Raw genomic sequence first — 24,798 nt, forward strand, 5'->3', positions numbered from 1 at the left:
GCATCCTGTCAGTGTGTTTCTGTGTCACATGTCGTTTGTCTGGTCTCTCCAGTAATAACTAGAGGATTAATAGCGAGTGAATCGAAAGTATGACACCTTCACAGGGAAACATGAGCTGCCTGTGTTTCCTTCATCACGTCACAGTTTGATGCCCACTTTGCACATCTTGTCACTTCCTCTTTGGCTTATTGGCTCCACCATTAATCTCCTTCTCCTTTGTACTATTGTTAAGCTTAATGCAGGTTTCCTGGTCTGAAGACAAAGGCACCTATTACTCTGAACAGGAAGGCTGGTGTAAAAAAACAATACAACACCAGCTAAGAGAGGTTCTTTGTTCAGTCAAACGTTTCAGGATCATACAAACAGGAAGCTTTCTTTTTATATATGTGTGTATATATACCCCCCAAAATCTACGAGGCAGCATTATGCTAAAGAAACTCATTGGGAGTGACATCTCCACTGATGATGCATGTCAGACAACTGAGAGGGTGTAGGCTCATTTAAATACTGACATTGCTTTAAAGGCTATTTTATTTTGTCTAAATTTTTATGTTTTCATTGTAATGTTTCTATAATGTCACCTTATCCATAAACAATATAGCATAAAGCCTCCACAGAGTTCCCAATTCTTTAAAGCGAAGTCGCTTTAGAAGTGTCGTAAACCTGTTTATTCAATATCCAGCAGGGGCCGACTCCTGATTGGATAACGTGGCTCTTAGTGCAGTGGGTTACACTTTGCCTAATCAGCAAAATATTCCTGGGACATAAATCCTTCGTGGTTATTTCATGAAAGACTTATAAACTCTGTCAAATCAAATATGTGGCGCAACCTGCTGTGGCGCCCCCTTGTGAGTAAGGGAGCAGCTGAAAGTAGGTCTAAAACGAGCATACTGCTCATTCCGACACTGTTTTGATGCGCTTAAGGTCTCGGTCAGTAGTTTAACATCTTAATGCGTCAGATTAAGTTCATTTTAGAAATTTTTATGAACAACGTGTGGATAGCCACACCTTTAAAGCTCAAAGTGATATACTTTATGTGGTCCGATCATTCTGAATAAACAAAAAGAAAACGATTTTTGTTGAATAACTGAGCGTTGATTCCAGGTGGATGGATTTTGTTTTGCTTTGGGATCACTTTTTTAGATCGCTACTTTAACCATAAAGCCAAAAACCAGGTCTTTTCTTACCGCTTTACCCTGACAGCAGATAACAGCTTTAACTTCAGAGTCATTTATTTTGTACAAAAAGCTTCCATGTAATCTGTATGTCCTAATGGACCCTCTTCCTCTGTTTATTAGCCACTATCATCGATTTCCCCAGCTTCATAGTGAATCACAGAATGGAAGTTTATCAATAAAAGCCTCCCATACGAGCAATTTATGTGCTTTCTCACCGGAGTTGTACATTTGGACTAAAAAGCCTGCTCATTTATGGTCAGACATGCATTCAGAATTCAAAGATGTACTCATCCTCAGTGCACATGTTGTAACAAAGAAGTGCACATTGCATCATGTGATGCATAGATGTGCATGAGCCAAAAAATCTCAAGTTCAGAGCTTGAAATAAGAGAGAGAGTCAGCATAGCCTCGGGCATTTCCGAGGAGAAAAACAGCACCAATCGTTGCCCCTGTTACCCGCTGGAATGGCCATTTTGTGTTCGGTTGTGCATTTGCTGTTAAACCACCAGTGGGTTTTTTTCCACTCACAGAAGAAATATTGACTGTAAACATTTCTTTACAGCATTCATTAAACTCTGCAGATTTCTCCAATGTCAGAAATTTGAGATGATATTTTTTGTTATTAACTAAAAAGCTTTCATTTGTGTGGACTCTGAAGTACTTGTGCATAATTAGAGTTTATTCAAAGCTGTATCTCTAAAACGTATAGTTATAATATGGTGCAAAAGGCACAAACAATTAGAGAAAACCTAAAGTACAAGAAAAAAAGGGATTTTTTTTTTGGAGGGAAAACACAAAAATATCCCCAGACAGCTGAATAAGCTTCACCACAAAGATCAGTTTAATCTGTACCATAACTAGTTTATACTGAAAGTGCATCCTCATCCCCAATATTGTCTCGTCAGACAACTCTTTGTCTCGCAGTACTGCGCTCACCAGCTGCAGTAATACCTGCCACAAAGAGACAGAGGCCCCATTTTATAGACCTAAAAAATTCCACATTAGCAGCGGAGGCGTGGTCCTGGCGTAAGCTGCAGATTTATCAGGTCTTGTTTGTTTGTCTTGAGTTTTCCATGACCCCATTCTTTTGGTCATTACCCAACGTTTGCAACCATAGGTGAGCGTTGGAATGCAGAGAGACTGGCAGAGTGGAAGCTTCACCTCCTGGCTCAGAGGTTCACTCCATCATGACAGCGATATCAGTCTTCTTACCTGACTCTACACCACAAAACTGACTCAAATGTCAAACTTTTAACTAAAATAAGTCCTCACTTTATGCCCATGGACTGGTAAATAAAACCGCTGCTGCTAAGTGAATGTCAAGAAAGACTTTTAGTTTTGTATATTTGCTTTCCTGCTGCACTAATAGATCTGAACTGCAGCTTTAAGCAGACGAGAAGATCTTGTGTGTGACTCAGTCTCCTGGGTGCGATAAAGGTGTTTGCCTGTCTAAGGACAAACTCAGCTGGAGACCCGAGAGAATGGAGACTGCCTTATCTGTCACTGTCTTGCTCATGCTGTGCCCAAGGCCAGGCACTGTGATAGAAAGCTTGCTACAGTCTCTGGCACTGGAGTACTTTTCCATTACACAGGACCAGAAAGGATCACAGTGCCAGCAGTAATTCTTCCAGACCGAGACAGGGAAGATATAGGACCACCTGAAGATGAACATGTGGCTCACAGTTTTATTCAGAAAAGGGACAGAAAGCTCTAGCTATTCAGAGCTGCTGACGGAGGACGTCGCCAGTCAGGCACAGTTTGTCACCGTCACTGAGCTTCGCTGCACAGAGGCCACAAACGGATGACGATACTCACGGTCACGGCTCTGCTTATGTCATCGCTTTCACTCATTCTTCAGCGCTTTGTTGTCTGGCTGGCAAACAGACGGACATTTCATGGGTGTTTGCAGCAAACAGGCTGCAAAACAGCCCGGCAACCTTCTGATGTTTGAATGGTTCATTCGGTCAGAATGTAATGTGTGAATTTCGAGGGAATACACTGAATAATTTCACTCCAAATTCATTATGAGTGCAATACCAGCGTGATATAATACAGTTAGCTGTTCCAGTAGATGAACCAGCAAAAGAATAACTGGTGAAGCCAGGAGACATAATGTAAAGACCAGCATGGACTTGAACTGCTTACTGGTGATCAATTTTCTGCCACATCTGCGTCACATTATTAGCTATATAGAAAAACACTGACCATAGATTTCTGGGCTAAAAGGTGAGCATCCGTTCAAACAGCCAGCAGGGGGCAACTCAGCTACAGCCACCTGTTGACTGTCCTCCCCATACAGTTATTATGGAAGGGTATATTTGCTGTGGGCACTAAAACTGTTTTTGCAGCAGGCTGTAAACATGTTTATTCCTGCTGTAAAGTTTAACATAAGAGTCTGTAGGAACTGACATGCCTCAGCTTCAAATGGCCATTTGAGGAACTGCAGTTTCTCACATTTCAGCAATGTCTTAACTATTTTTGGGTTTTTTTTCCTAACACAAAAGGCCTAAAGAGAGCAGAGATGAATAATAACTATAAAGTGTTGTATAAACACATAGAGAGTGAGGAGGGAAAACCCAGTGCATCATGGGAAACCCCCAGGATCTTACACCTATTGCAGCATATAAAAGGAAGGACTCGGGGTCACCTGATCCAGCCCTAACTATGAGCTGTATTAAAAAATGACAAGTTCTTCAGTGATCAGATTTAAAAGACTAACTCAAGAGTTCATAGTGGTGTTAAGAAATGGGTCATGGCAAGGTGAGTACATCCATCTTTTATCATCCACCTTTTCTCCCACTGATGCTTGTTAAAGTGTATATTTGTATTAAATTATTAAAACAGTCAAAGGATTTTAAAGATTTGATTCTGTCAGCTTGTGACATCTGTTTACATATTTAATGGAAAAATACTAGAAAAGGTGCCATCTTCACCTGTGCTCTGTGAGCGATGCTCTGTACCTTGTGCTGTATTTTCTATATCCTGAGAAACTCCTGGTGAGTGTGTAAACTCCGGCCCGCGGTCGGGTTCCGAACACCCGAGGCACAAGCACGTGCTCCATGGTGTGAGAAAAGCCTGTTTTGTGCAACCCAGTATGGTCAGAGTCCTCCTTTTCTCTCTTTCTGGGCCTCCAGGCAACAGACAGATTAATGCACTCGCATCTTTTACACCCACCGCTTTGACCTTTCACCTGCAGGGACGCGCAGTGAAAACACAGAATACGCTCTTACACCGCTTAAAAACAAAGACATCGCCATCCGTTTGGTTCTCGGCTTCCAGGGAGCGCAGTCACAAGCTCATTGCAGCTAATGAGTGAGACAAAACCACCCCTGGAAACATTGCGGTGTAACATTTCCCACCAAGAGTCCGAATTACTGTCAACATCAGATCCCCGGTTACTCATCGCCGAGCCGTTCGGCTGTTGACATCACAGCCCGTAAAGCAGCTCATTAACTCTCTGTTTCACTAGCGAGAGAATCCAAGGGCAATAATGACGCTTTTGTCTGGAGGGGGGCTGCAAACAGAGAAAGTGAGAAAACCAAAGGGAAGGCTGGGAGCCAGTAGGTCACTGAGCTCACCTTACACCTCGTGTTCCCACAATGCTTTGGCTGCATCGCACACTTTTTTTTGCTGTGCAGAGCCGGAGGGGAAAAAAGTGAGTAAGCTGTTATTCTTAACTTTAAATCCCAACCAGCTTTTATTATCCGACACTGGAATATTGTGATCATGAGCCGACTGAGTAAACACCAGCACAGAGCTCCCTCCTGAGTCCTCAATGCAAAGAATATTTCCCAAGAGCCAACGCGTTGGGAAGGGGAGGCTCACTCTTCATTTTCTTCCCACTAAGCCAATAGATGGTTGAAGGCGTTGGTAGAGGAATATGAGAAGATGGCAGAGGACACACCTGGACACATCTGCCCAGGTAGCTGCAGGTTTACACATGCTTTTGTTTGTCCGTACAGCTTCTGTATTTGCTGATCTCACGTCACCAAACTGAGATCTGCACAGTCTGTGCATTCTGCCACTTGTGTGCCACGTTATAGAAAGGTAACAAATATTAAAGTAAAACTAAGACTGACCTAAGTGTCCTTTTACAGGAATAGCAGATTTATGAGCAAACACATTTTGTCATTTTCATACGGGCGGGGAGGCTTTCTGCTTCAGCCTCAGTTGGATAATTGAGTGCCCAAAACTGGAGCACCTCTAAAGTCCACGTGAGTCTTCAGCAGTGAGTCGGCCCCTACAGACTCCCATATTCAAAACAAAACAAAACAGGAATAAACATGTTTATTATGACAGTCCCTGAACTGAATTTCTGGACTATGTTTGTCATTTAATGCAATTATCTGACCAGTAATATGGAGTCTGTACAAACAGTCCATCCAAGCAGTCTGAGCTCCAGTTTGGTGAATGAAGTTCTAGGATTTTATTTGAATGTTACTCAGTATTAATTAGCAGGGATCTGTGTCTGAGTGGTGCACTCTTACAGTGTTTGGATGCAGTTTGTGTTAGCTGATAATTAAGCAGTCTGTCCTCCCGTTTATATACGGTCACTTCTGGCTCCAAAGAAATCTGGGATGCAATGGTCCTAAAGCTAAAGTCTGGCCAGTATTAGCCAAATGCATAACCAACATTAATGCTACTATCCACGTACTGCTAACCAAGGCTGTGTACTTCTATTGTGATGTCTGACACACATAATGAACCTGCTATCTTGAGTACCCATTTACACTGACAGCCACTGATTTCTTCTCAGTGTCTTAAATAACTAACCTGGTAATAACACATTTGTCTGAACGCACTTAACTTAACCCCGGTTTGATGATTCATAACCAATGTTCGACTCTCCTAAAGGAATACAGACTGTGCCGCTTCTTTTGTATTTAAACTTTTGTCAGCTTTTTGTTTACTCTGCACTTTGCAAACCTTCTTGCATAATTCACACTTTTCTTCTGTTTTGCCTTTTTCTTCTTTGTGCTGGAAATAACTCTGCAGAGCTGACAGGCTGCTGACAGGTCTGTCTTTACAGCACATCGCTCAAACTGTCACACCAATCCGACACAACATTAAAAATACGTGCCCAGAGTACCGTGCGCTGCAGCTAAAACAGACAGCTCTCAGCCTTTGGAAACGTGGACAATGCATGGATCGCTGTGGGTGTCCTGTGGTGTCTGGCCTGGGATGATGGCAGTGGATCCTTTGGGTCCTGTGGGCTGCTGGGTGGGGCCTTGATGGATCAAACTTGTTCCAGGACGAATTGCAGATGCTCAGTTGGAATGGAACCTGGGGAATTTGGAGGTCAGATAGACACGTTGAGCTCTTTGTTGTATTCATTCATCTGTTCTGCTGAGGGAAACTGATGCTGTCGGCATGTGCCTTTGCAGTGGGGGCATGCTTGGTCTACAGCATAAGCTGTATGTATTATTCTCTGTCTGAAAAGCAAAACCAATGTATAAGTGCTTTTTGTAATGACCAGCAGGGTGTGTGCAGCAGGGGTGTGCTCTCTGGCTCTGCTGCAATGGTGGTGCGGTAAGGAGGATGGAGGGGACAGGTGAGAGGGATTACAACTAATGAACTCAGCCCCTTTTTAGGGCCTGGAGTCAGGAAGGAGCAGTGTGTGGTGTGGGAAGGAACTGGAAAGCTGGTTTCCCGGTGGAATATATACTGGGCCAAATCAGCAGGAAACGCTGTATTTAAAAATAAAGGTGCTCAGGTTGACACTTGAACTCTGTGTGGGTCCTGATCATTTCACAGTGTGACTCCAAATTTACTTTCAATTCTATAGTCTATGGGAAAGCCTGATGGAAAACAAAGAGCTCTTCTACTGGACTCACACAGTTATTAGCATTTATTGCCGCTCTATTTTCTTTGTGAAGGTTCCATCACATTTTCTGAAATATGCAGGTTTGTGCACAGTGTGCGGGAGCAAAAAGAGGATTACATATCAACCTCCAAGTGACTGAGTGGGGGCGTTTATGAGACCAGCTGTATATTTCGATTCTATTTCTATTTTCCGTTTTGATCTTTTTCATCTCTTTTTAATCCCTATCTGTTTCTCCAACTTTTCAGGAATTAGCCCGTCGGTTTAGCAAGTATATATACATCACATCTCTTTTAAGCATTACAGAGTTCTGTTTTGCTGTAATATGTTGGCAGTTATTCAATAATTAGTCGACTTTTCTCTTGGACGGTAGATATTTTGCTCACATTTATTTAGAGAAAGAAAAAAATGCTTATCTGCTCCATATAAAATGGTACGATGAATCACAGATTCAAAATCAACTAGCTGGCTTTGAGGAAAGCACTCAGCTCAACGGGACTTTGCAAAGCAGTTGGCGACAGCATGTTCATCTTCAATATACAGTTTGTGGTCTGCAGTGATATTGTGCCGGGTGACTCAAATCAAAGTAACATCAACTGGTGTTTCCCAGCAAAACACAGCACTCTAGCAGCATTATCCACTTCACCATCATGTTGTGTCTGAGTCGTCGATGTGATGATTTTGTTTGGTTATTCTCTTGCTTTTCATGCGATATCCAACCCGGTGATTTTGGCCTGTATCTGTTTAAATTAAAAAAACAGGAAGTAAACATTTTTGTTGTTTATCCAGTTCCTTCCATAATCCTGCATATTTACAGTCGCTGACTCTGACTGTGGTTCCTCTAAATTTCCACGGTCTCATTTCAGTGCGAACGAAAACAAATTAAACCTTTTAAAAAGGACCAAAATCCAGCATTTAACCAAACCAGAAAATACAGAAACCATGTGTCCTTACTCAGCCACAGTGGTATCTAGTTCTGCAGCGTTTGTGGTTAAAAAAGTTTTTCCTTCAGTGATTTCCTGCGAAAGAAATAGTCCCTATTAAAATTCCTAAAAGTCAGCCCCTAGTATTATCCAGACTAATGAGAATGTTTCTGCAAAAGATTCTTCCTGTTTAATTATTCTTTTAAATGCCATTTTTAATCCTCTGAGCACTGCATATAGAATTTACTCCACCACACGTTTTGGATTGAAGCTGAATTCACATGGATCAATATTTTTGATTGAACTGACCCTTTAAATGGCTTCCAACTGGCCCCTGCCCTGTACATACACACTAAACACCTTTACGATTTATGTGTTCTCAGAAAACTGGTGCAGTTCTGTAATAAAGACTCGTTCAATATCAGTTGTGTTCAGACGGCGCTGTGGAACCTCTTATCGTCAGACGTGAATCCAGGCAGCTGTTTTTGCCCTCAAGTGAGAGCGGTGGGAGCGAGCAGAGGCTCCCTAAAGTAAACAGGCTAGCTGTGCAAGCCCTGGAGCTGGGTCAGGGTCGCGCTGCATGGTACTCGCACACTTGGTCTATCCCTGAACAGCCAAACAAAGCCGCTCACTTCTTTGCTGCCTGAGAACATTTGATTTGAGTTAGTTTTAGAGGTACTGTGGGGGTTTTTTCCCAGTGTGAGAAAAAATCCTGAGATGTCATAAACTCCTATTTTATTCACAGCAGAAAATAGAAAACATGTTCAACTTTGGACTGTGACCTTTTACTGTTTTATTTAAAATATTAGCTCATTTTGAGTTTGATGGCAGTGACACGTCTCAAAAAAAATCCGGGAGGGGGGAAATGAAAGGCTGGAAAAGTAAGCAGTACTAAAAAGAAACAGCTGGAGGAACATTTTGTACCTAATTAAGTTAATTAACAACAGGTCAGCAACATGACTGAGTATAAAAAGAGCATCTTATTGAGTCAGAGCGTGAAAACAAGGAGTTACAAATTGTGCAGCAGTTTCAGAATAATGTTCCTCAGCGTGAACTTGTGAAGACTTTGAGTATCTTATTGTCTTATTTAAAATGCAGAACATAATATTGTCCAGATTCGGACAATTTAGAGAAATCTGTGTGCACAAGGGACAAGGCCAAACATCAGTATTCGATGCCTTGGATTTTCAGGCCCTCAGGCAGTGCTGCTTTAAAAACAGATGACAGATTCTGTGCGTGGGCTCACGAACACTTCCAGAAATCAGTGTCTGCGAAACCAGCTCACCGTTGAGAAATGCAGGCTAAAGCTCTATCATGCAAAGAAGGAGGCCTATGTGAGCATGATCCAGAAAAACAGCAAAGTAAACACAGAAAGCAGAAACTCACTTTTTTCACTAGGAACCTGTTTTGGAATATTAATTCAGTCTCTAATTCATTGTCAGCTTTGATGGGTACCGTAAACCTACGCACACCAATCAGTATTTAAGGTTTGACTCTCATCATCCACTGGAGCACAAACTGGGTGTCAATCGGGATCCTACAACACCAGGGAAGCAGACGAACATCACATCAAGAAGGCCCTGAGTAAATGTGGTTATCCCAGCTGGACATTTGTCAAAGCTGAGAAGGCGCCTAAATAAAGCTGATCCAGGAGAGAAGGACAACTGCTGCCTAAGCGAAAACCCATAGTGATCCTGTATGTGTCAGGAGTATCGGAACAGTTCAGACCCTTTTTTCTAAACTCCGCGTCTCCGTGGCTTTTAAACCCCAAAACACGCTGCGCCAAAAATGGGTCAACCCCAAGGATCGGGTCCCCCGACACAAACAGAGTAACGTAGTGTTTGCTGTTAAGTGCCATCAGGATTGCCATGATCGGAGAAACCAAACAACCTGTGGCGAAGCGGATGGCACAACACAGAAGAGCTACATCGTCAGGCCAGGACTCTGCAGTCTATTTACACCTACAGGCCAGTGGACACTCTTTCAATGATTAGGATGTACACATCCTGGACAAGGAGGAACGCTGGTTTGAGCGCGGAGTCAAGGAGGCCATTTAAGTGAAAAGGGACAGCCCATCTCTGAATGGAGGAGGGGGCCTAAGGGTACATCTTCCACCACATTAAAATGCTGTGATTGCAGCCATTCCCCAACTCTCTGTGAATGGGACTCATGGTCACTGATCAGTGGTTGTTGATCAGTGGTCATAGCAAATTCCATAGTAATGATCAAGGAACTATTTGTGCAAATGTAGTGTTTATAAGGTTGGGGAAACCTGCAGTCAGCTGAGACTGAAGAAGTCACTTGGATGGGTGATGAAACGTTTCTCCCAATGAAAACGCTACGTCCAGATGAACAGAATCAACCTTTTTGGTTTATTTACCTGCATGATTGAGCATGCATCAAGATATTGTCAGCTTTCCTGCAACATGCTGGGCATCAGTCTAGGTGGTTTGCTCTGGAACATTTTAATTGGTCTTCATATGTATTAACACCAGACAACAGTCGAGACAAATAAGCCAGCTCTGAATAAGTGTTTACCCAGCTTTACACTCCGCGCACTGTTTGTGAAGACTGAGAACAATTTTCAAAAGGATTTCCAGCATGAATGCAGTAGCCACTCAGTCTGTTATTCAACTCTTTCAGCTTCACAGCTAATGAACTCCGGCACCAGTTGGCTTTAAATTCTGAGCAGAGAGAAAGAGGCACTCAGATTTGAGTACAATCATCCCATGCGCTCTTTTATTCACAGAAGCGTTTGGTGTTTGATGAAACAGGCATTATTGTTAAGTGCTCTTGTGATCGATCATTTTGAATACATGTGAGCGCCTCTCTTCATCCCAACAGTTACCGTTGGCATACAGCATAAAGGAAACTGTCCATTTTCTAACGCTAAGATTAGAAATAGGTTTACTTTATGCTTTATTGAATATTTGATTCAGACTGAGCGACCCCACACAGCCGGCCTCGAAAACTAATTTCAACTCTAAGGCGAACAACTGAAACAACATCAGTCTGAGAGACTGATCAGGAAACCTTCAAGTATTATACCAACTTTATCTGAACCCTATCAGTTTGCTTACAGGGAGATCAGGTGCACACAGCACTGAAGCACCTGGATCTTAACAACACGTATGTCTGCATGCTTTCTATTGACTACAATCCTGCTTTTAATACAAGCCTCATCCCCAACATGGAGTCTGCTTATAAGAAGAGGGAAAGGAGAACAACTGTCCTGGGACTCCAACACAACTTTGGCTGCTCAACAACACATCTTTTACTTCAGGAAACTGAGGGGAGAAAACCAATGTGCAATAAGAGTTCTGTTGTGCTTGTTCAGCTGCACAAAGGCAGAACAGGAAGCCATCCAGAGGGTTATTACAACTGCTGGACAAAGCTGCCAGATATCAGCTCCACCTCTGCAGTTTGCAGTGATCAGTCTGTATCCTCACTAACCCTAACCCCGTTCCAGCTGCTCCTGTCTGGCAAATGGTTCAAGACGTCCATTAAAACAAGAGTTCTGATTAGCTCCTCAACTCTCCCTGCTAGGCGCTATCGTCATTGTTTAAACTTTTCCGTTTATTTATTATTTATTCTTATTTTTCCTTCATATGGAGGTGCTGCACTGTCTCATTGTTCATCCATTTTCTTCCACTTATCTGGGGCCAGGTTGAAAAAGCGGCAAATGACATGACACACGACAAGTGCACAATATAATTTCAGTTTAGTTTTAGTTTTTTTGTCTTTTATTTCATTTTTTCCACACTTTAGTTTTAAGTTTAATGTTTAGGTGACTACACTAACCCTACCTACTGTTTTGTCATGCAAAGCTGCACAGCAGCTGTTTCCATTTATCTTTTATATAATGTTCTTCCATGTAATACATTACCATATTACATACCATAAATCCAGATTTACGCCCGCAAGTGTGGTCATAAAAGGAGCAGAGATACAGTGTGATCGTTTTACAATTGAGGGATTTGTCCAAAACAGAATCAGGTTTTCATCAGAATTAAAATTCTTTCTTGCTTTTCTGCCTCAAATGCATACTTAGTTCTTAATTATACAGTGTCTAACTATAGAGTATCCAAAAAGTGATTGCAGCAAGGAGACTTTAATAGCTTTGTGGCTCCTCCTATAAACTTTAATTATAGTCAGTGTGAGTATTGTTTTGAAAGAATCGTTTTTCATCTGCCCGTAATGAAAACGTGTTGGTGGGTGGAGAGGAGGAAGCCGGACAATATATCTCCCCATCTTTTTCAGTTCAGGAAGGAAACTTGCACCACAGGGACTTCAGGTCTCTGAGGGCGGGAGGCCGCTGCAGGCGTGTGGCTGTCTGCCGCCCGCTGCCTCAGGGGACAGCTGTGATCAGCTGCGGCGTTTGGCTCGTGCTCCGCGATAGCAGCTGCCATAAACAAACAGCTGCTGGCTCGAGCCCCAGCTCTTTTCAAGACACTCCAGTGACCCCAGTGACCTTCACCCGACTCACTCCATGAAGTTTGGACAGATTTTGAGAGTCAAGCTGGTAAAGAAATCCAAAACAAACTAGATGAGAACGAGGACAAAGTGGCTGCTAGATGCTTTATTAGGCCGTCGGGACCTGATGTGCTATTGGAAGATTTAGAGGAAAGATTTAATTTAAAAAAACAAAATAGGTTTTGGCTTTTTTAACTCCACTATATGGGATTAAATTGTAGTTAAGGTGTGTGTCTTATGCTTACTTTATCTGCTTATCTGGAATATACAGTTGCCATGTATACTGTGAGTCTTGGTTGCAGTTTCTAACACAGCTTAAATGTGTTTTTCAGCCCTGAAACTTTATCCTGCGCTCATCAACATACATTTCTGGGATTTCAACTGAATGATGTGTTAAAAGCATATTTACAAAAAAAAAATTCATTATTTTCTGTCTTTTCTGTGTTCAAATACAAGAATAAACCTTTGCGCTTCAGGTCAAGCATTCTTTGTCATGTTTTATGACTTTAAGGCGCCTTAAAGCCACGACGTCATCGGGAATCAACATCACTGAAAAATAAACAAACATGATATTTGTTCACTAATCAGCTTTACAGGCGCTACCGGGGGATTTACCTTCCACAGTCTCTTACCTCTCTGCACACTTTCATTCTCGTGGTTCCTCCATCTGTTTGTTCGGTTGTGTGACTTGAACACAGCTTTCTTTATAAAACCCTGTGAGCTGTTGAACAGATAATCAAAACAATCTGCCTCTGAGTTTTTGCTTATGGCGATATGAAGCCGTCTGGAGTCTACCTTAAGCCAATTTAAGCCCAGAGAAGCTGCTGATGTCATCAAAGCTGGGTAGCTGCATTATTCTTTCTCTGAGATACTAACGTGGTTATTTTAATGTTTCAATAAAAGCTCTTGTTGCCACCGTCACAGCCTTTTATTTCCCTTTTATTATATTTTTAGGTGAAATAAAATTCAAACTGAACACAACAGAGTTTAACATTAAATAAATGAGGTTTTTAATCCAGGTTTTCACACAGCACGGTTACATGGATTTAAGTACAGGTTATAATTGCCAAACTGGACAAGACACTTTAATAAAGGATGGACAGAGGAAGCAGGTGGGACCTCGTTCATTGCATGCAAATCTTGTTTCGCCAGTGACTCAGAGAGAGCCTCTCATTGCTCCCAACATGACTGATCCGATGTTACTACCAGCAGAGTATCTCAGTCAGCTCTGTGAATGCCATTATGTGCATGAAAGTCACGTGTTCGGGAGATCTTGGAGGAGAGCCTGATGAGCTGTGTTTTCCACAGCCATTAACAGAGTATCAAATTCACTTTGTTTTGTTTTGTTTGTGACGTGCTGCCAATGGACTTCCACTTCATCCAGTAACCAGACAAACAAACAAACAAAAAAAGGTTGAAGCTGTCCAGAGAGCCCAGAGAAGCCCAAATCCCCCCCAGAACCACCATGGAGATGTTCATTTTAACTGTTTATATGATATATTTATATTCTTCATGCCAGACTAATAGAAACAGTGGTTAAAAATGCATAAAATAAAATATACATATGTATACTATACATATGGATGAAAACATGAACCAAGTCACTTATGATTAACATCAGTATTATGCTGTTTTAAAGGGGACCTATTTCCAACTTCATATTTTATTCTTATACGGGGCCCTGGTGCAGCTCGTTCTCATGTTTTTTTCTGGTTTAAACTCGTTTAAATAAAGTTAACAGGAATAGCCCCAACGGCCGTGGTGTCAAACATTTAAAATGCCTGACACATCTTTTGGATTTTCAATTACCTGCAACATTAGCTGCGGAAAAACAGGGTTTGGATTAAAGGAAGAGTTTTTTTTTTTCTAAAGATCAGTTTTCTCGGTTGCCAGGCTGATTCCTCCCATATGAAGAGTCTTGAAACTTACAGCACTTCCTGTAGAAACACATTAGCTTCAGGTCTAATCAAACAAAAAAGGGAGAATCTCTGTCCATGAACATGAGCAGAAACGTTATACAAAAGCTGCCTCCCTTTAAACCAACTGTTTCTGATTGGATGCTCCTCTCATACAGAGGGTTTGAACAGCTTTCGGCTGTCAGTAACTGTGAGGGGTAATTTTACCAAAAAGCAACCGCCTATCTCTCTTTCACTGATCGATTGGCTGCTTGAAGCGATGGATACAGGTATGTTTGAATCTTCCCTGAGCATTTGGCTCACAGGGGTTGTGACTTTGGCCGTGTTTAATATGAGCACCTGACAGTGGAACAGGAGATATAAGACAGTAAAATAAAAGGCATAATAGGTCACCTTTAAATGTATATGTGAATATGTATTAAAAATGTTTATGCACCAATAAAAAAACTCCTCACATGTCTATAAATTGTCAAATTCACAGTCAAAGTCTGTCATTCTGCACAGGATGTACTTCCACTGCCGATCTCTGAAAGAAAGAAAGAACATCTTGTGAGTGTAACCACAACACGTGAATCAAGTTTTATTGTTTCCTCCATGTCTCGTCCACTGTGCCAATAAATTCTGATCCCGTAGGTCTGATTTTGAGATACAAACATACAGCTGCAGTTAGACATGGAAAAATGTTCTTGACAAACCTTAGCACTCCACTGAAGGTGGTCTGGGCACCTCGGATAAAGTATCCATAACTTGGGACAACTAGCTCTCCCTCTTCTTTGTAGTATTCAGGAATGTCAGTGGTCTTCCTGCAGGAAGCCGCAAATCACAATTTTATTAACCATTTGCTGATTGAGTCAGTCTGTTTTGTAGCAATACAGATAAAAACATTAATACCACGCTCACAGTTTACCTAACAGCATCGTTAAAGCCAACTAAGTAACATCTTATATACTGTACAAAAGATGTAAGTCAGACCAATGTGGCTTAAACCTGAATTCTGTCTAATGTCCAGCAGGTGGCAGGAGAAAAGATGTGCGACTGTCTAGAAGTCTATGTGAAAATTAGCCTAGATCTCAATGGTTAATGGTGTCATTTGATATTTTAAAGTGTATTTATAACAGTGTGATTATTTTTTAAATGTGGTCTGACTGGGAAAAAAATGAGGTAATACTGAAGGATATGATGTAAGGCATGGCTAGCAACTGGGTCTGAAAGTGAGTTAAAGAGCCTTAAGCCTGCATTCTTTCTGATGGCCTGCAGAGGGCGACTCCTCTGGCTTAAAAAAGATATCCAGTTGTATAAAAGTCCGTGAGAAAATAATACTCAGCTCCCTTATTCAATGAGCTCAGTAAGCACTTTCCTGACAAGTTTATGGGTTCAGTCACTAAAACACGAGTTTTATGTTGTCGTAATTTTATGATCAAATTCTGTGGTCACATTATGGTCGTTATTAGAGTCAGGAAGGAGGATAAAACATCCTTTTATAACCAGACTTGTGAAGTCTGGTTTCAAAAAGTTGATGACGTCTAAAATTTTCTGCTTGACGCTTCAAAACCTCAAGTTGTTCACAATTTCTCTGTTTGAATTTTGCATCCCCACTCAAAAAAATCGAAATCCGTTCCAATCTGAAAACCTACATGCAGGAGTAGGGACAGCGGCGTTTGTAGAAGCAACAGTAAAACTGCCATTCCCGGTCAAGAGTGGACTCAAAGTACTTGCTCTGAACACCTGCTACCAGGCCGTTACGGGTGCATGTTGAAGTCCTGCAAAGACATATAAAAGTCATTAAATGAGTAACACTTACTTAATATATATTCAACAGTTAAAAAGCTGAGAAACAGTTTTAGATGAGACTCATTTAGACAGTTTGGTGGAAAGACCAGCTATTTTATGTTTGGGCTAAAGACATGCAGCATGCATAGACGTTTGTCATGGCAAAATGGAACTGGCCTGCAGCCTTTCAGTCGGGGGCTAAGTTTCCCTGCAGTTTACTGTCCTCCCTGGTGTAATTCAAACAGACAGCTATGTTAACGACGGGCAGGCGAGGCTGCGGTAAAGAGCCTTCACAGTGTTTGCAGACCAATCAGTGGGATGGGTGCAGTCAAGCTCAACTTGAAATAAATCTAAAGAGCACAAATGTGTTCTGCTGTCCAAACCAGAAAGAGTCATCTGAAACAGATAAGCGGTCTGTTTGGAGGGGGAATTGTAGACTGACGTCTCTGTGTAAACAGCGGGTTGAATCATAGACCCAAACCGGTTTTCTAAAGGTTGACCCAAGTCCTTTAATTAGATCAACCTTTCAGTGGAACTGATAGTTAGTCAGAAATGTTTATGTCAAGTTGGAAAGGACTCATTTTATTTTCTTCTTCGCTTTAGTGGATTCTTACTGTCAGAGCCTATTGTGCTTTGCAGTGATCCTTTTAATCCTTTTTTCATGAATGGCATATTGCAAAAGTTCAGAAACACGTGAAACATGTGGCCTACAAAATGCACGGATATCCCTAAAGAACACAATTGGACGAAGCTCTTTAAAATTCACTGTTCCCAGAAATTTCAGCGGAAAACACTTATGGCTGCTCTGCAGTGAGATGGTGATTCATACAGACCCAGGAGGACCTGGATCTGTTCCTCTGAATGAAACAACAGAACAAAAAGCAATGTTTTATGAAAATAACAGAAGGACAAATATGTGGAAAGTCTGAGAACAGCTGAAAGTTATTACATACTAACTCTGAGTATGACAATCTTATAGGTCCAAAGAACTTCAGCTTAAAAAGTAATTTAATTACTGTTTTCAAATTATGTTTGGCTGGTTGCATCTGCTTATAATGTAAGAAATGCCTGAGTAAATAAAGTGGAGCAAGTGCAGGGGCTAGTGTTTATGTGGTGGTTTCTGTCATAACTGAATACTTTTTTTCCTGTCCTCACAGGTTCAGCACTGTTACCATTCTGAGAACCTCCTCTATCATATAAATGACTAACCATGTGCTGCAGATTGTCTCAGAGGTTTTCTTGGCTGAAGTTTGGTCCTCTGCTTATTGGGAACCCTCATTATAAACTTTTATTAAGAACAGTTTGACCATTGTCCTCCATCTTCCCTGTGCTAATGTGTTTATATTAACCATAGCTCTGTAGCTAGCCACCAGGTGGCCACATATGTGGAAACTTTAGAAACTGATTTTTAATCTCCTTGTTTAAATTCAAAGCTCTTTCAGCGCTGTGTTTCAGTTTGATTTAGAAATCCTTCAATCAGAACTTGGTGTATCATCTGTAGATAGACAAGCTAACTTCTTGCTAACTTCTAACTCGGCTGGATGTGGACGTTAAACTGCACTGGGACTCCAGGGAGAACAGATACACTGATCTTTTTACTGTGGAATTTGGACCATTTTTAAACTCTCAGTGGTGCGTTGATTGATTGATTTCACACCTCACAGGGATTATATTCGCTCCTCTGCTTTGCACTTTAATCTCCACCTTTAGTTCATGACAAAACCTATGAGTTTGAGCCTGTGACGTCTATTCCTGAGATTTTGCTGCTGTGTTTAAGTGATCCACCCAGTAACAGTGGCATTTATGGGCTAGTTGGAGCAACAACCAACAAAGCTGTGCCTCTTGGATTTGCCTGAAGTTAACAGCCGAGTGATGCTTATTGGCTCCGGGATGCATTACTTGTATAATTATTACATAAAAGAACAAATCCAAGCGTGTCCACAGCTGCTCCACTGAGGAAAAACAAGATTTTCCTGCTTCCCTGATGTTTCCATTGGGGATTGTCCCTTGAGTGCATTTACAACCTAATGCTCTCAATCACTGTGCATCACTTATTTTGGTATTGCTGCAAGTAGCTGGCTAAAGCCCTTAAAAGCCATTTAGTATAATGTCATTTTCAGAAAGATTGTAAACTCCAACAGTTAAGCAGACTGGGTTTTGTGCATCTTCATATGTCAGACTTGACATCCTTTAAATGATTTACTGCTATGAGCCAACTTACAGCTGACTGCTTAAACATGAATGACATTTTCTGATCTAACTATAAACCTGGGACGCATATGACTGTCTTCCAGCATGCCTCAGCACACAGCTGTCAAAGTTTTAAAAAGCAAATAGAAGTTGGCACCAAGCAAGTAAAAGACAGATTAAGACTTAGCGGACCCACCACTCCATCCCAGCACGGTTGATGTCGTCCCACCAGCAGTCACTGGGCTCCCCCAGACCCGCAGGTGTGGGCTGGCACTCAAACGACCACAGGCGGTCGGAGCCATCATTCTCACTGAAGTAGCTCCTGATGGCCACAATGACTTCACCGTGGGGACACTGGAAGTTGAATCCCTGACGGTAGCCATTGACCCAGCCCATGTCATAATGGTCTTGAGACTGAGCCGCCACTGAGGCCAGCAACGCCAACAGCACCAGAGCTGGATTCATGATGAGGAGATCAGTCCATCTGCTGCACTTCTTCACATCTGCCTCAGCTTATACTCCTCCAAGCCTTTTGTTGTCCAGATGTTTTGTATCCAGGAGTGATGTGTAATTTGCTGCTGGCAGGATAAATCCACAAGTAGACCTCGCGTCATTTTAAGGTGGACTCTGAGACAGAGCTTTCACAAAGTCCTAGTGCAGATGAAGGTTTACCTTAAAAGACAGCGCTGTAATCCTCTGGAGAATGCATTCACATGTTAACCGTCTAAATATGGAGGATGAAATCATCTTAAATATTTGATGTCTTATTTTTTCCAAATGTTTAATTCTTTTTGTTTAAAAGTTTGGAAACAGCTGAGCAAAAACTGAGCAGTACAGCAGGTCTGTATAAATATTGTGCTCAAAATCATGAAAAACTATACAAATTGTTGATATGATGTATTTTTCTTAACTGCAAGCAATTGAATAAAAAGACCATTTGCCATTCAGCTTTTTCAAAAAAGCATCTGGTGTTAAAAATAAAAGCAAAACAAACAAACAAAGACAAGACAGCAAACTTCTAAATGGACAGTGGATGGCAGCACAGTAGCTATTTCCATCTTTTATATACAGCCTTTAGCCCGAGAATGGTTTTTTTCAACCACCACATAAAGTTTTCCATATATACTAAATTTACTATGTGGAAATTGCTTAGGGTGACCATAAACATGGGCGCTGAAGTTAAGTGCGAGTCACTCCCACATACTTAATGCTGTGCTGTGAATTTTCACTACCATGCCAAGAAAATAGTCCTAAAGGAAAACACTGATTACCCCTGCTCGTGCAATGTGTGACTTAAAAAAACAAACAAACACAAGAGCCAAGCTGCTTAGGGAAACTACTGAGCCGTTTTAAAGACATTAAACACTACATTTGTGACCTGTTTTGCATGGTTATAGGGAAGTTAGAGGAACAGCTTCAAGTTAGCATTTAATATCATAAAAAAAAACTGGCAGCAGAGCAATATCCATTACAAACAGTAACACACATGACACACCTTTAGAACTTGTGAAAACCAGGCACAAATGCACGTGGCACAAAGTACAGTGGATGATTGCAAAGTTTCCTCGCTGTTTGGCGAAAAACCATTATTACACATCTCCTCAGTTTCTCCTGTTCCTGTGAAACAGCACTCCTGTAAAAGCATGACTGCTGTCAGAAGATGTGCTTGGATTATTTATGGAGCGTGGTGTGAGAATCATTTCTGCAGGTGTTGCTTTTGGTCACGCTTGCTTGTTTTATGTCCCAGTTTTAAAAAAAAAAAAAATCTAACAAGAAGACGTCACAAGGGGTCTGGAGCACATCTTTCACCTCATTAAGGTGCCAACACACTGTTTGGGTTTTTTGTATATGTAAATTTAATATGGACAAAAACACATTTGGAGACTGGATTTATTTTATTTTCATTTATTAATTGAATTTAAAGATATATTGTTCATATGATTAATTATGAGTAGTGACCTGAGTACTGGATTATCAAATGTGAGGGATTCTTGGAAGAAATTATTGAAATATAGCTAAATATAGGGTCCTATTTTTAGCATATACTGATCCATCCAGACAATAATAATAATAATAATAATAAAAAATTTCATCTTTTTTCTCTTCAGCTACATTTAAATAATACCAGTTTGTCCCAACTTATTTTTACACATAGGTTGTACTTTTTACCCTGCTATATTATTCTTATGACTTTAAATGTTTTATTTCTAACCACAATGTTTTTTAATATATTAATTGCTTGGAAAATATGAATATTTATTATAGTCATAAGACATCACTTGCAAATAAGTCAATGGTAAGTCATACAAATTTTTACACATATTTAATTATGTCATAAATTTGAAGAAACACACACATACAAACAGTGTGGTGACAGTTATGATCAAACTTGGGTTTCACATTTAAAGATACATTAAAATTTTAGAAAATAAATATGTATATATATTTTTACTACAGATAAAAGTTGCCAACTGTGTATCTAAATGTAATAGACAAAATGTCTGTGTGTTTATTTCTTCTACACAATCAGGAGTTGCGGTATAGCAGGTATATCTTGGAACTTGAAGGTTCTTCCAGTATTAGATTTTATGATGTCATCATGTTGCCAAGCAAGTTTTTATACACCAATTACAGTTGACGAAAGCATCATTTTAATTTCAACAGGATAAAATTACTCCTTTTTGACATTCACTCAAAAGTCTACCTGTTTGTTTGTTTTTAACTCTTCTTAATATATCAGATTACAATAATACAATAACAGTACATTAGTACAACTCCAAATCATAACAAAGATCACCTGAAGACGCTTTATATTGCAAGGTGAAACTCTACTACAATGATACTGAAAAAACTCCAACAATCAGAAGACCCCCTATGACCAAACACTTGGCAACAGTAGGAAGGAAAAACTCCCTTTTAACAGGAAGAAACCTCAGGAATAACCAGGCTCAGTTAGAGTCAGCCATCAGTCTCTAACTGGTGAAAGAATTATTTTAAAGAAAGTAGCAACATTTTTTACTTTAAAGGCAATTTTTCAGATACAATCCCAAACATTTGAAGCTTCCTGCTTCTTAAACATGGAATGGTTATTTGGATAAAAGAAACACCGTCAAACTGTACCTTTGGGTTCTCGGCTATAACTATCAATTATTTGATTGAGAAAATAATCAGCAATTTATGATTAATTAAACATTTTTATAAGAAGTTATTACCACAATAAAATGCCGCTTACAGTCACAGCAGACCAATGTTAGGGGTTCAATATACAACTTTTATTAGTGCAGTGAGGAAAGAAATCCATTTGATCACGGTTCGCCTGAGAAACTGATCCCATGTGAGAGGCCATCGTCAAAGCATCTAAAAATAAATAACAGCACATGCTCATCAGGAATGTGAGTGAGTCACTGCAGGAGTTCCACAAAAGTCAAAATGGAGCAGATCTGGGGGGTATTTATAGACACTATTGTCTATTTAAAAATCTCTATTTAGAGCAGTTCTGTTGCTGCTCTGAGAATGTAGGGCTTCATTCATGATACTTTGATCTGAATGTGACATACACGCTCTACAAGCCGAAGATCACACAGAGGCGGCGGCCGGGCCTCTGACTGAAAGTGGCTTCTCACGGTGTCGGTGTGCCGAAGTCTGAGCTCTGAAATCTCCTGCGTGCAAACGATTTGGCAAATGAAAGATCATTTAACATAACTGGTTTCTAACATCAGGATGAGTAACATGAACATGCTGAAAAGATTTTTGATGCAGTATGTGAATAAAAAAAAAAAGTGAATCAGATGTGCACAAATAAACACAAATAGGCATCTGTTTTTCATCTTCAAAGCCCATCATCATTCAGACAAGAAGCAGCAGCACCCCATTTGTTTACTGTGTTTGGCTAAAGAACACAGGAAAGTCTGTGTTTGTATAAATGCTTCATAATTTACCCACAGAGATATTAAATGTACAATTCACACCATACGTCAGAGTTTACACCTCTGTGGGTCTGTTTGAAGGCACTTTGGCAAAACACTAAAGTCAGCATGAGCACATAACTGATATTTGCCTCTAAGACCTCAGCCACACAGGCCTGGAGACCAGGCAGCAACCTTTAGGGAAAACATGGCATTCCCTGAATGCTTGGCAAGTGGTTGCTGGAGGTTACTGGCTGCTGCTGGGTGAAATTAGTTGCAAAGAGGGTGCTGTACCAAAAGCCTCCTCATGATTGCTTTGGTTGCTAGCAGACTGGTAGACTGCAAGTCATTATTTCCCAGATAATTGCACTGAAGAAAAAAAAAAGCTTGAAAAGGCACCAAAACCATAAACATCCAGAGATCCAGCTCAGAGACTGTAATAAGCTGAGGTGTAGCCGGCCTAGGTTGGCATCCAGATGTCAGTGAAAGCGGGCGGTGTCACGAGTCTGCAGAGCTTGTATATCGATGTGAAGTGTTAAGATTTAAAATTCAGACACACAGATGCAGATAGAGTAAACAGAAAACACACCTTTACTGGTGGATATGAGTCTAACAAAGTCATATGAAGTCAGACCCAGCAGGAGTCACACCAACAAAGCCACTGAGAGGGAAACGAGAAACTCTGACCAACACTAAGCAGGAGACAGCGCTATATATACACACAGGAGGGCAATCGGGGGGGGGGGGGGGGGGGGGGGGGGGGTGAGACAGCTGGGAAAAACAAGACACAGCTCAACTAATCACGGAGGACAAGACAAGAGACACCAAACACAGAGCCTGAGACTAACAAGATACGCACACACAGGGGAGGAAGGATAAACAAAACTATAACCTGCAGGTTTTAGTACTTCCACAATGACTTCATGTATCAGATTGCTGCTTGAGTTGAAGCAAAACAAATCTTTTTGACCTGATGGTGGAAGAGGAAAAAAACTGTGGATTTTTTGGAAGACACTAAAGCATTAAGGTTATTCTTTGTATAAACACACTGGCTGAGAAAAACCAGTTTTCCCTGCCCAGTGTTTCATTCAAACTCTGTATGGAGAACAATGTCCTGTCTATTAATTACTCTGGGAAAAAGGCTAGTTTCTAAAGTCTGACAGCTCAATAAAACTCAGTGAAGCTGGTATTTGGACACGAGCAGCTGCCAAGTAGATGCTGTTCCTCTCAGAAATGTCTTGAAACAGTTTGTACAGGAGCAGAACAACCTGTCGTCTTCCAAATGTGTACACTGTGTGGCCAAGTAAAAGAAATACAAATATTCAGCAATTCTTCTTATCTTTTGTGAGAAATGTTTCCATGTAACACATTGGAAGTTTCCGTTGCCTACTGGTGGTGGTCAGAGGGCCTGGTGGCGCCAGTGTCCGGCAGCCTCGCCTCTGTCAGTGCGCCCCAGGGTGGCTGTGGCTACAATGTAGCTTGCCATCACCAGTGTGTGAATGTGTGTGTGGATGACTGGATGTGTAAAGTGCTTTGGGGTCCTTAGGGACTAGTAAAGCACTATACAAATACAGGCCATTTACCATTTACACTTCCTTCTACATAAAAAAACAACAACACTTAGATTTATAGCTAACAAATTTTGTTTCCAAGAAGTGAAATTTACATTTACAAACTCCTAAAAATGGATAGTGCGGCCAATTCCGAGCATATGTCCCACTCTTTTTTTCCACAACTAAACACAAAACCTAATTTTTCAGCTCCGTTGACAAAATGCATGACTCAAAATGTATGTGGCAAAATGTCACAAACTCATCAAATCCACACAATGTCTGCAGCTCTCTCACACACACAGTCAAAATTTTGTTAAAGTGTTCAGGATATGCAAGTCAAGTTTTCCAAACTGCATGTGGCTGTCTCTCTGCAAAAAATACAAAATAAGAAGTAAAAACAGAAAAGGACCAGAGGGCTGTACTACAAAGTGAGATTGAGCCTAAATGCAGAATGTTCTGTGTCACACAGGCTCCTTTCACCATGGTAACTCATGCTGAACATGGATATGGTCAGAGTTTCAGGTTAAACTCGCCTGGAAGTTGATTTTTTCAGCATGCTTTCAGTGTTATTAGGTGGTGCAGAAAGTGTATAAATGTTGTCATTGCTTTTACGCTCAAGGAAACGCAGAACATACGCCGAAAATACCTCTTCCATCAACCAATTTAATTTCACCTTACTGCTAACAAACTAAAGAGATTTCTACATCTCCTTTTTCAGGCTGTGGTACAGTAAGCTTTAATGTTCAACGTTTCTGAGCTTTAATCTGAGCCATTATCTTTGAAAAAAAAAAGCTGCAGCACTGAGACCACACTCAGCCATAATATAATGAGCTGGAATTAAAATGTCAGTTTTACTGCTCTGTGCATGAAATCACCGGGTTAACGATTTTGTGCAGCATTAATGTCTTGTCTTATTTTGAACTGTGTTGTATTTCACTGTTTATAGCTTTTGTTTTGACCCAGGTCATAATTTTGTGTATTGTTTTTGCTCCTCCACACTTGAGGGTGGCATTGTTCGTTTTCTCTGCATAGATTTCAAAGTCTTGTGTAATCCCTCCAGCACACCCTG

The 24,798-nt window shown here is 40.9% G+C and overlaps 1 protein-coding gene and 1 long non-coding RNA gene across 2 annotated transcripts; both read right to left on the reverse strand.

The window, feature by feature from the left end:
* Positions 1-13,385: 13,385 nt before the first annotated feature.
* dpt (dermatopontin) lies at positions 13,386-18,820 on the reverse strand. The gene is made up of 4 exons (XM_040040395.1): positions 18,468-18,820; positions 15,946-16,071; positions 15,007-15,114; positions 13,386-14,837 (listed from the first exon to the last, which is right to left on the reverse strand). The coding sequence occupies exons 1-4, from the start codon at positions 18,734-18,736 to the stop codon at positions 14,771-14,773; spliced, it is 570 nt and encodes a 189-aa protein (XP_039896329.1). The 5' UTR covers positions 18,737-18,820; the 3' UTR covers positions 13,386-14,770.
* A 1,759-nt stretch (positions 18,821-20,579) lies between these two features.
* Positions 20,580-23,599, reverse strand: LOC120738643. Its single transcript, XR_005697036.1, has 2 exons — positions 21,829-23,599; positions 20,580-21,628 (listed from the first exon to the last, which is right to left on the reverse strand). It is a non-coding gene; the product is annotated as an uncharacterized LOC120738643 (long non-coding RNA).
* Positions 23,600-24,798: the final 1,199 nt, after the last annotated feature.

Source organism: Simochromis diagramma, unplaced genomic scaffold (assembly GCF_900408965.1).
Source record: "Simochromis diagramma unplaced genomic scaffold, fSimDia1.1 OVJJ01000026.1, whole genome shotgun sequence".
Taxonomy (NCBI): Eukaryota; Metazoa; Chordata; class Actinopteri; order Cichliformes; family Cichlidae; genus Simochromis; species Simochromis diagramma.

What these genes read in the sequence shown, in the direction of transcription:
- dpt (XM_040040395.1), bottom strand. Translation starts at nt 18,736, where the DNA reads ATGAATCCAGCTCTGGTGCTGTTGGCGTTGCTGGCCTCAGTGGCGGCT. An exon ending in CGCTGTCCCTACTCCTGCAT is followed by an intron (nt 15,115 to 15,945) that starts GTAGGTTTTCAG and finishes GGCTTCCTGCAG; the next exon opens with GAAGACCACTGACATTCCTG. An exon ending in ACCTTCAGTGGAGTGCTAAG is followed by an intron (nt 14,838 to 15,006) that starts GTTTGTCAAGAA and finishes TCTTTCTTTCAG; the next exon opens with AGATCGGCAGTGGAAGTACA.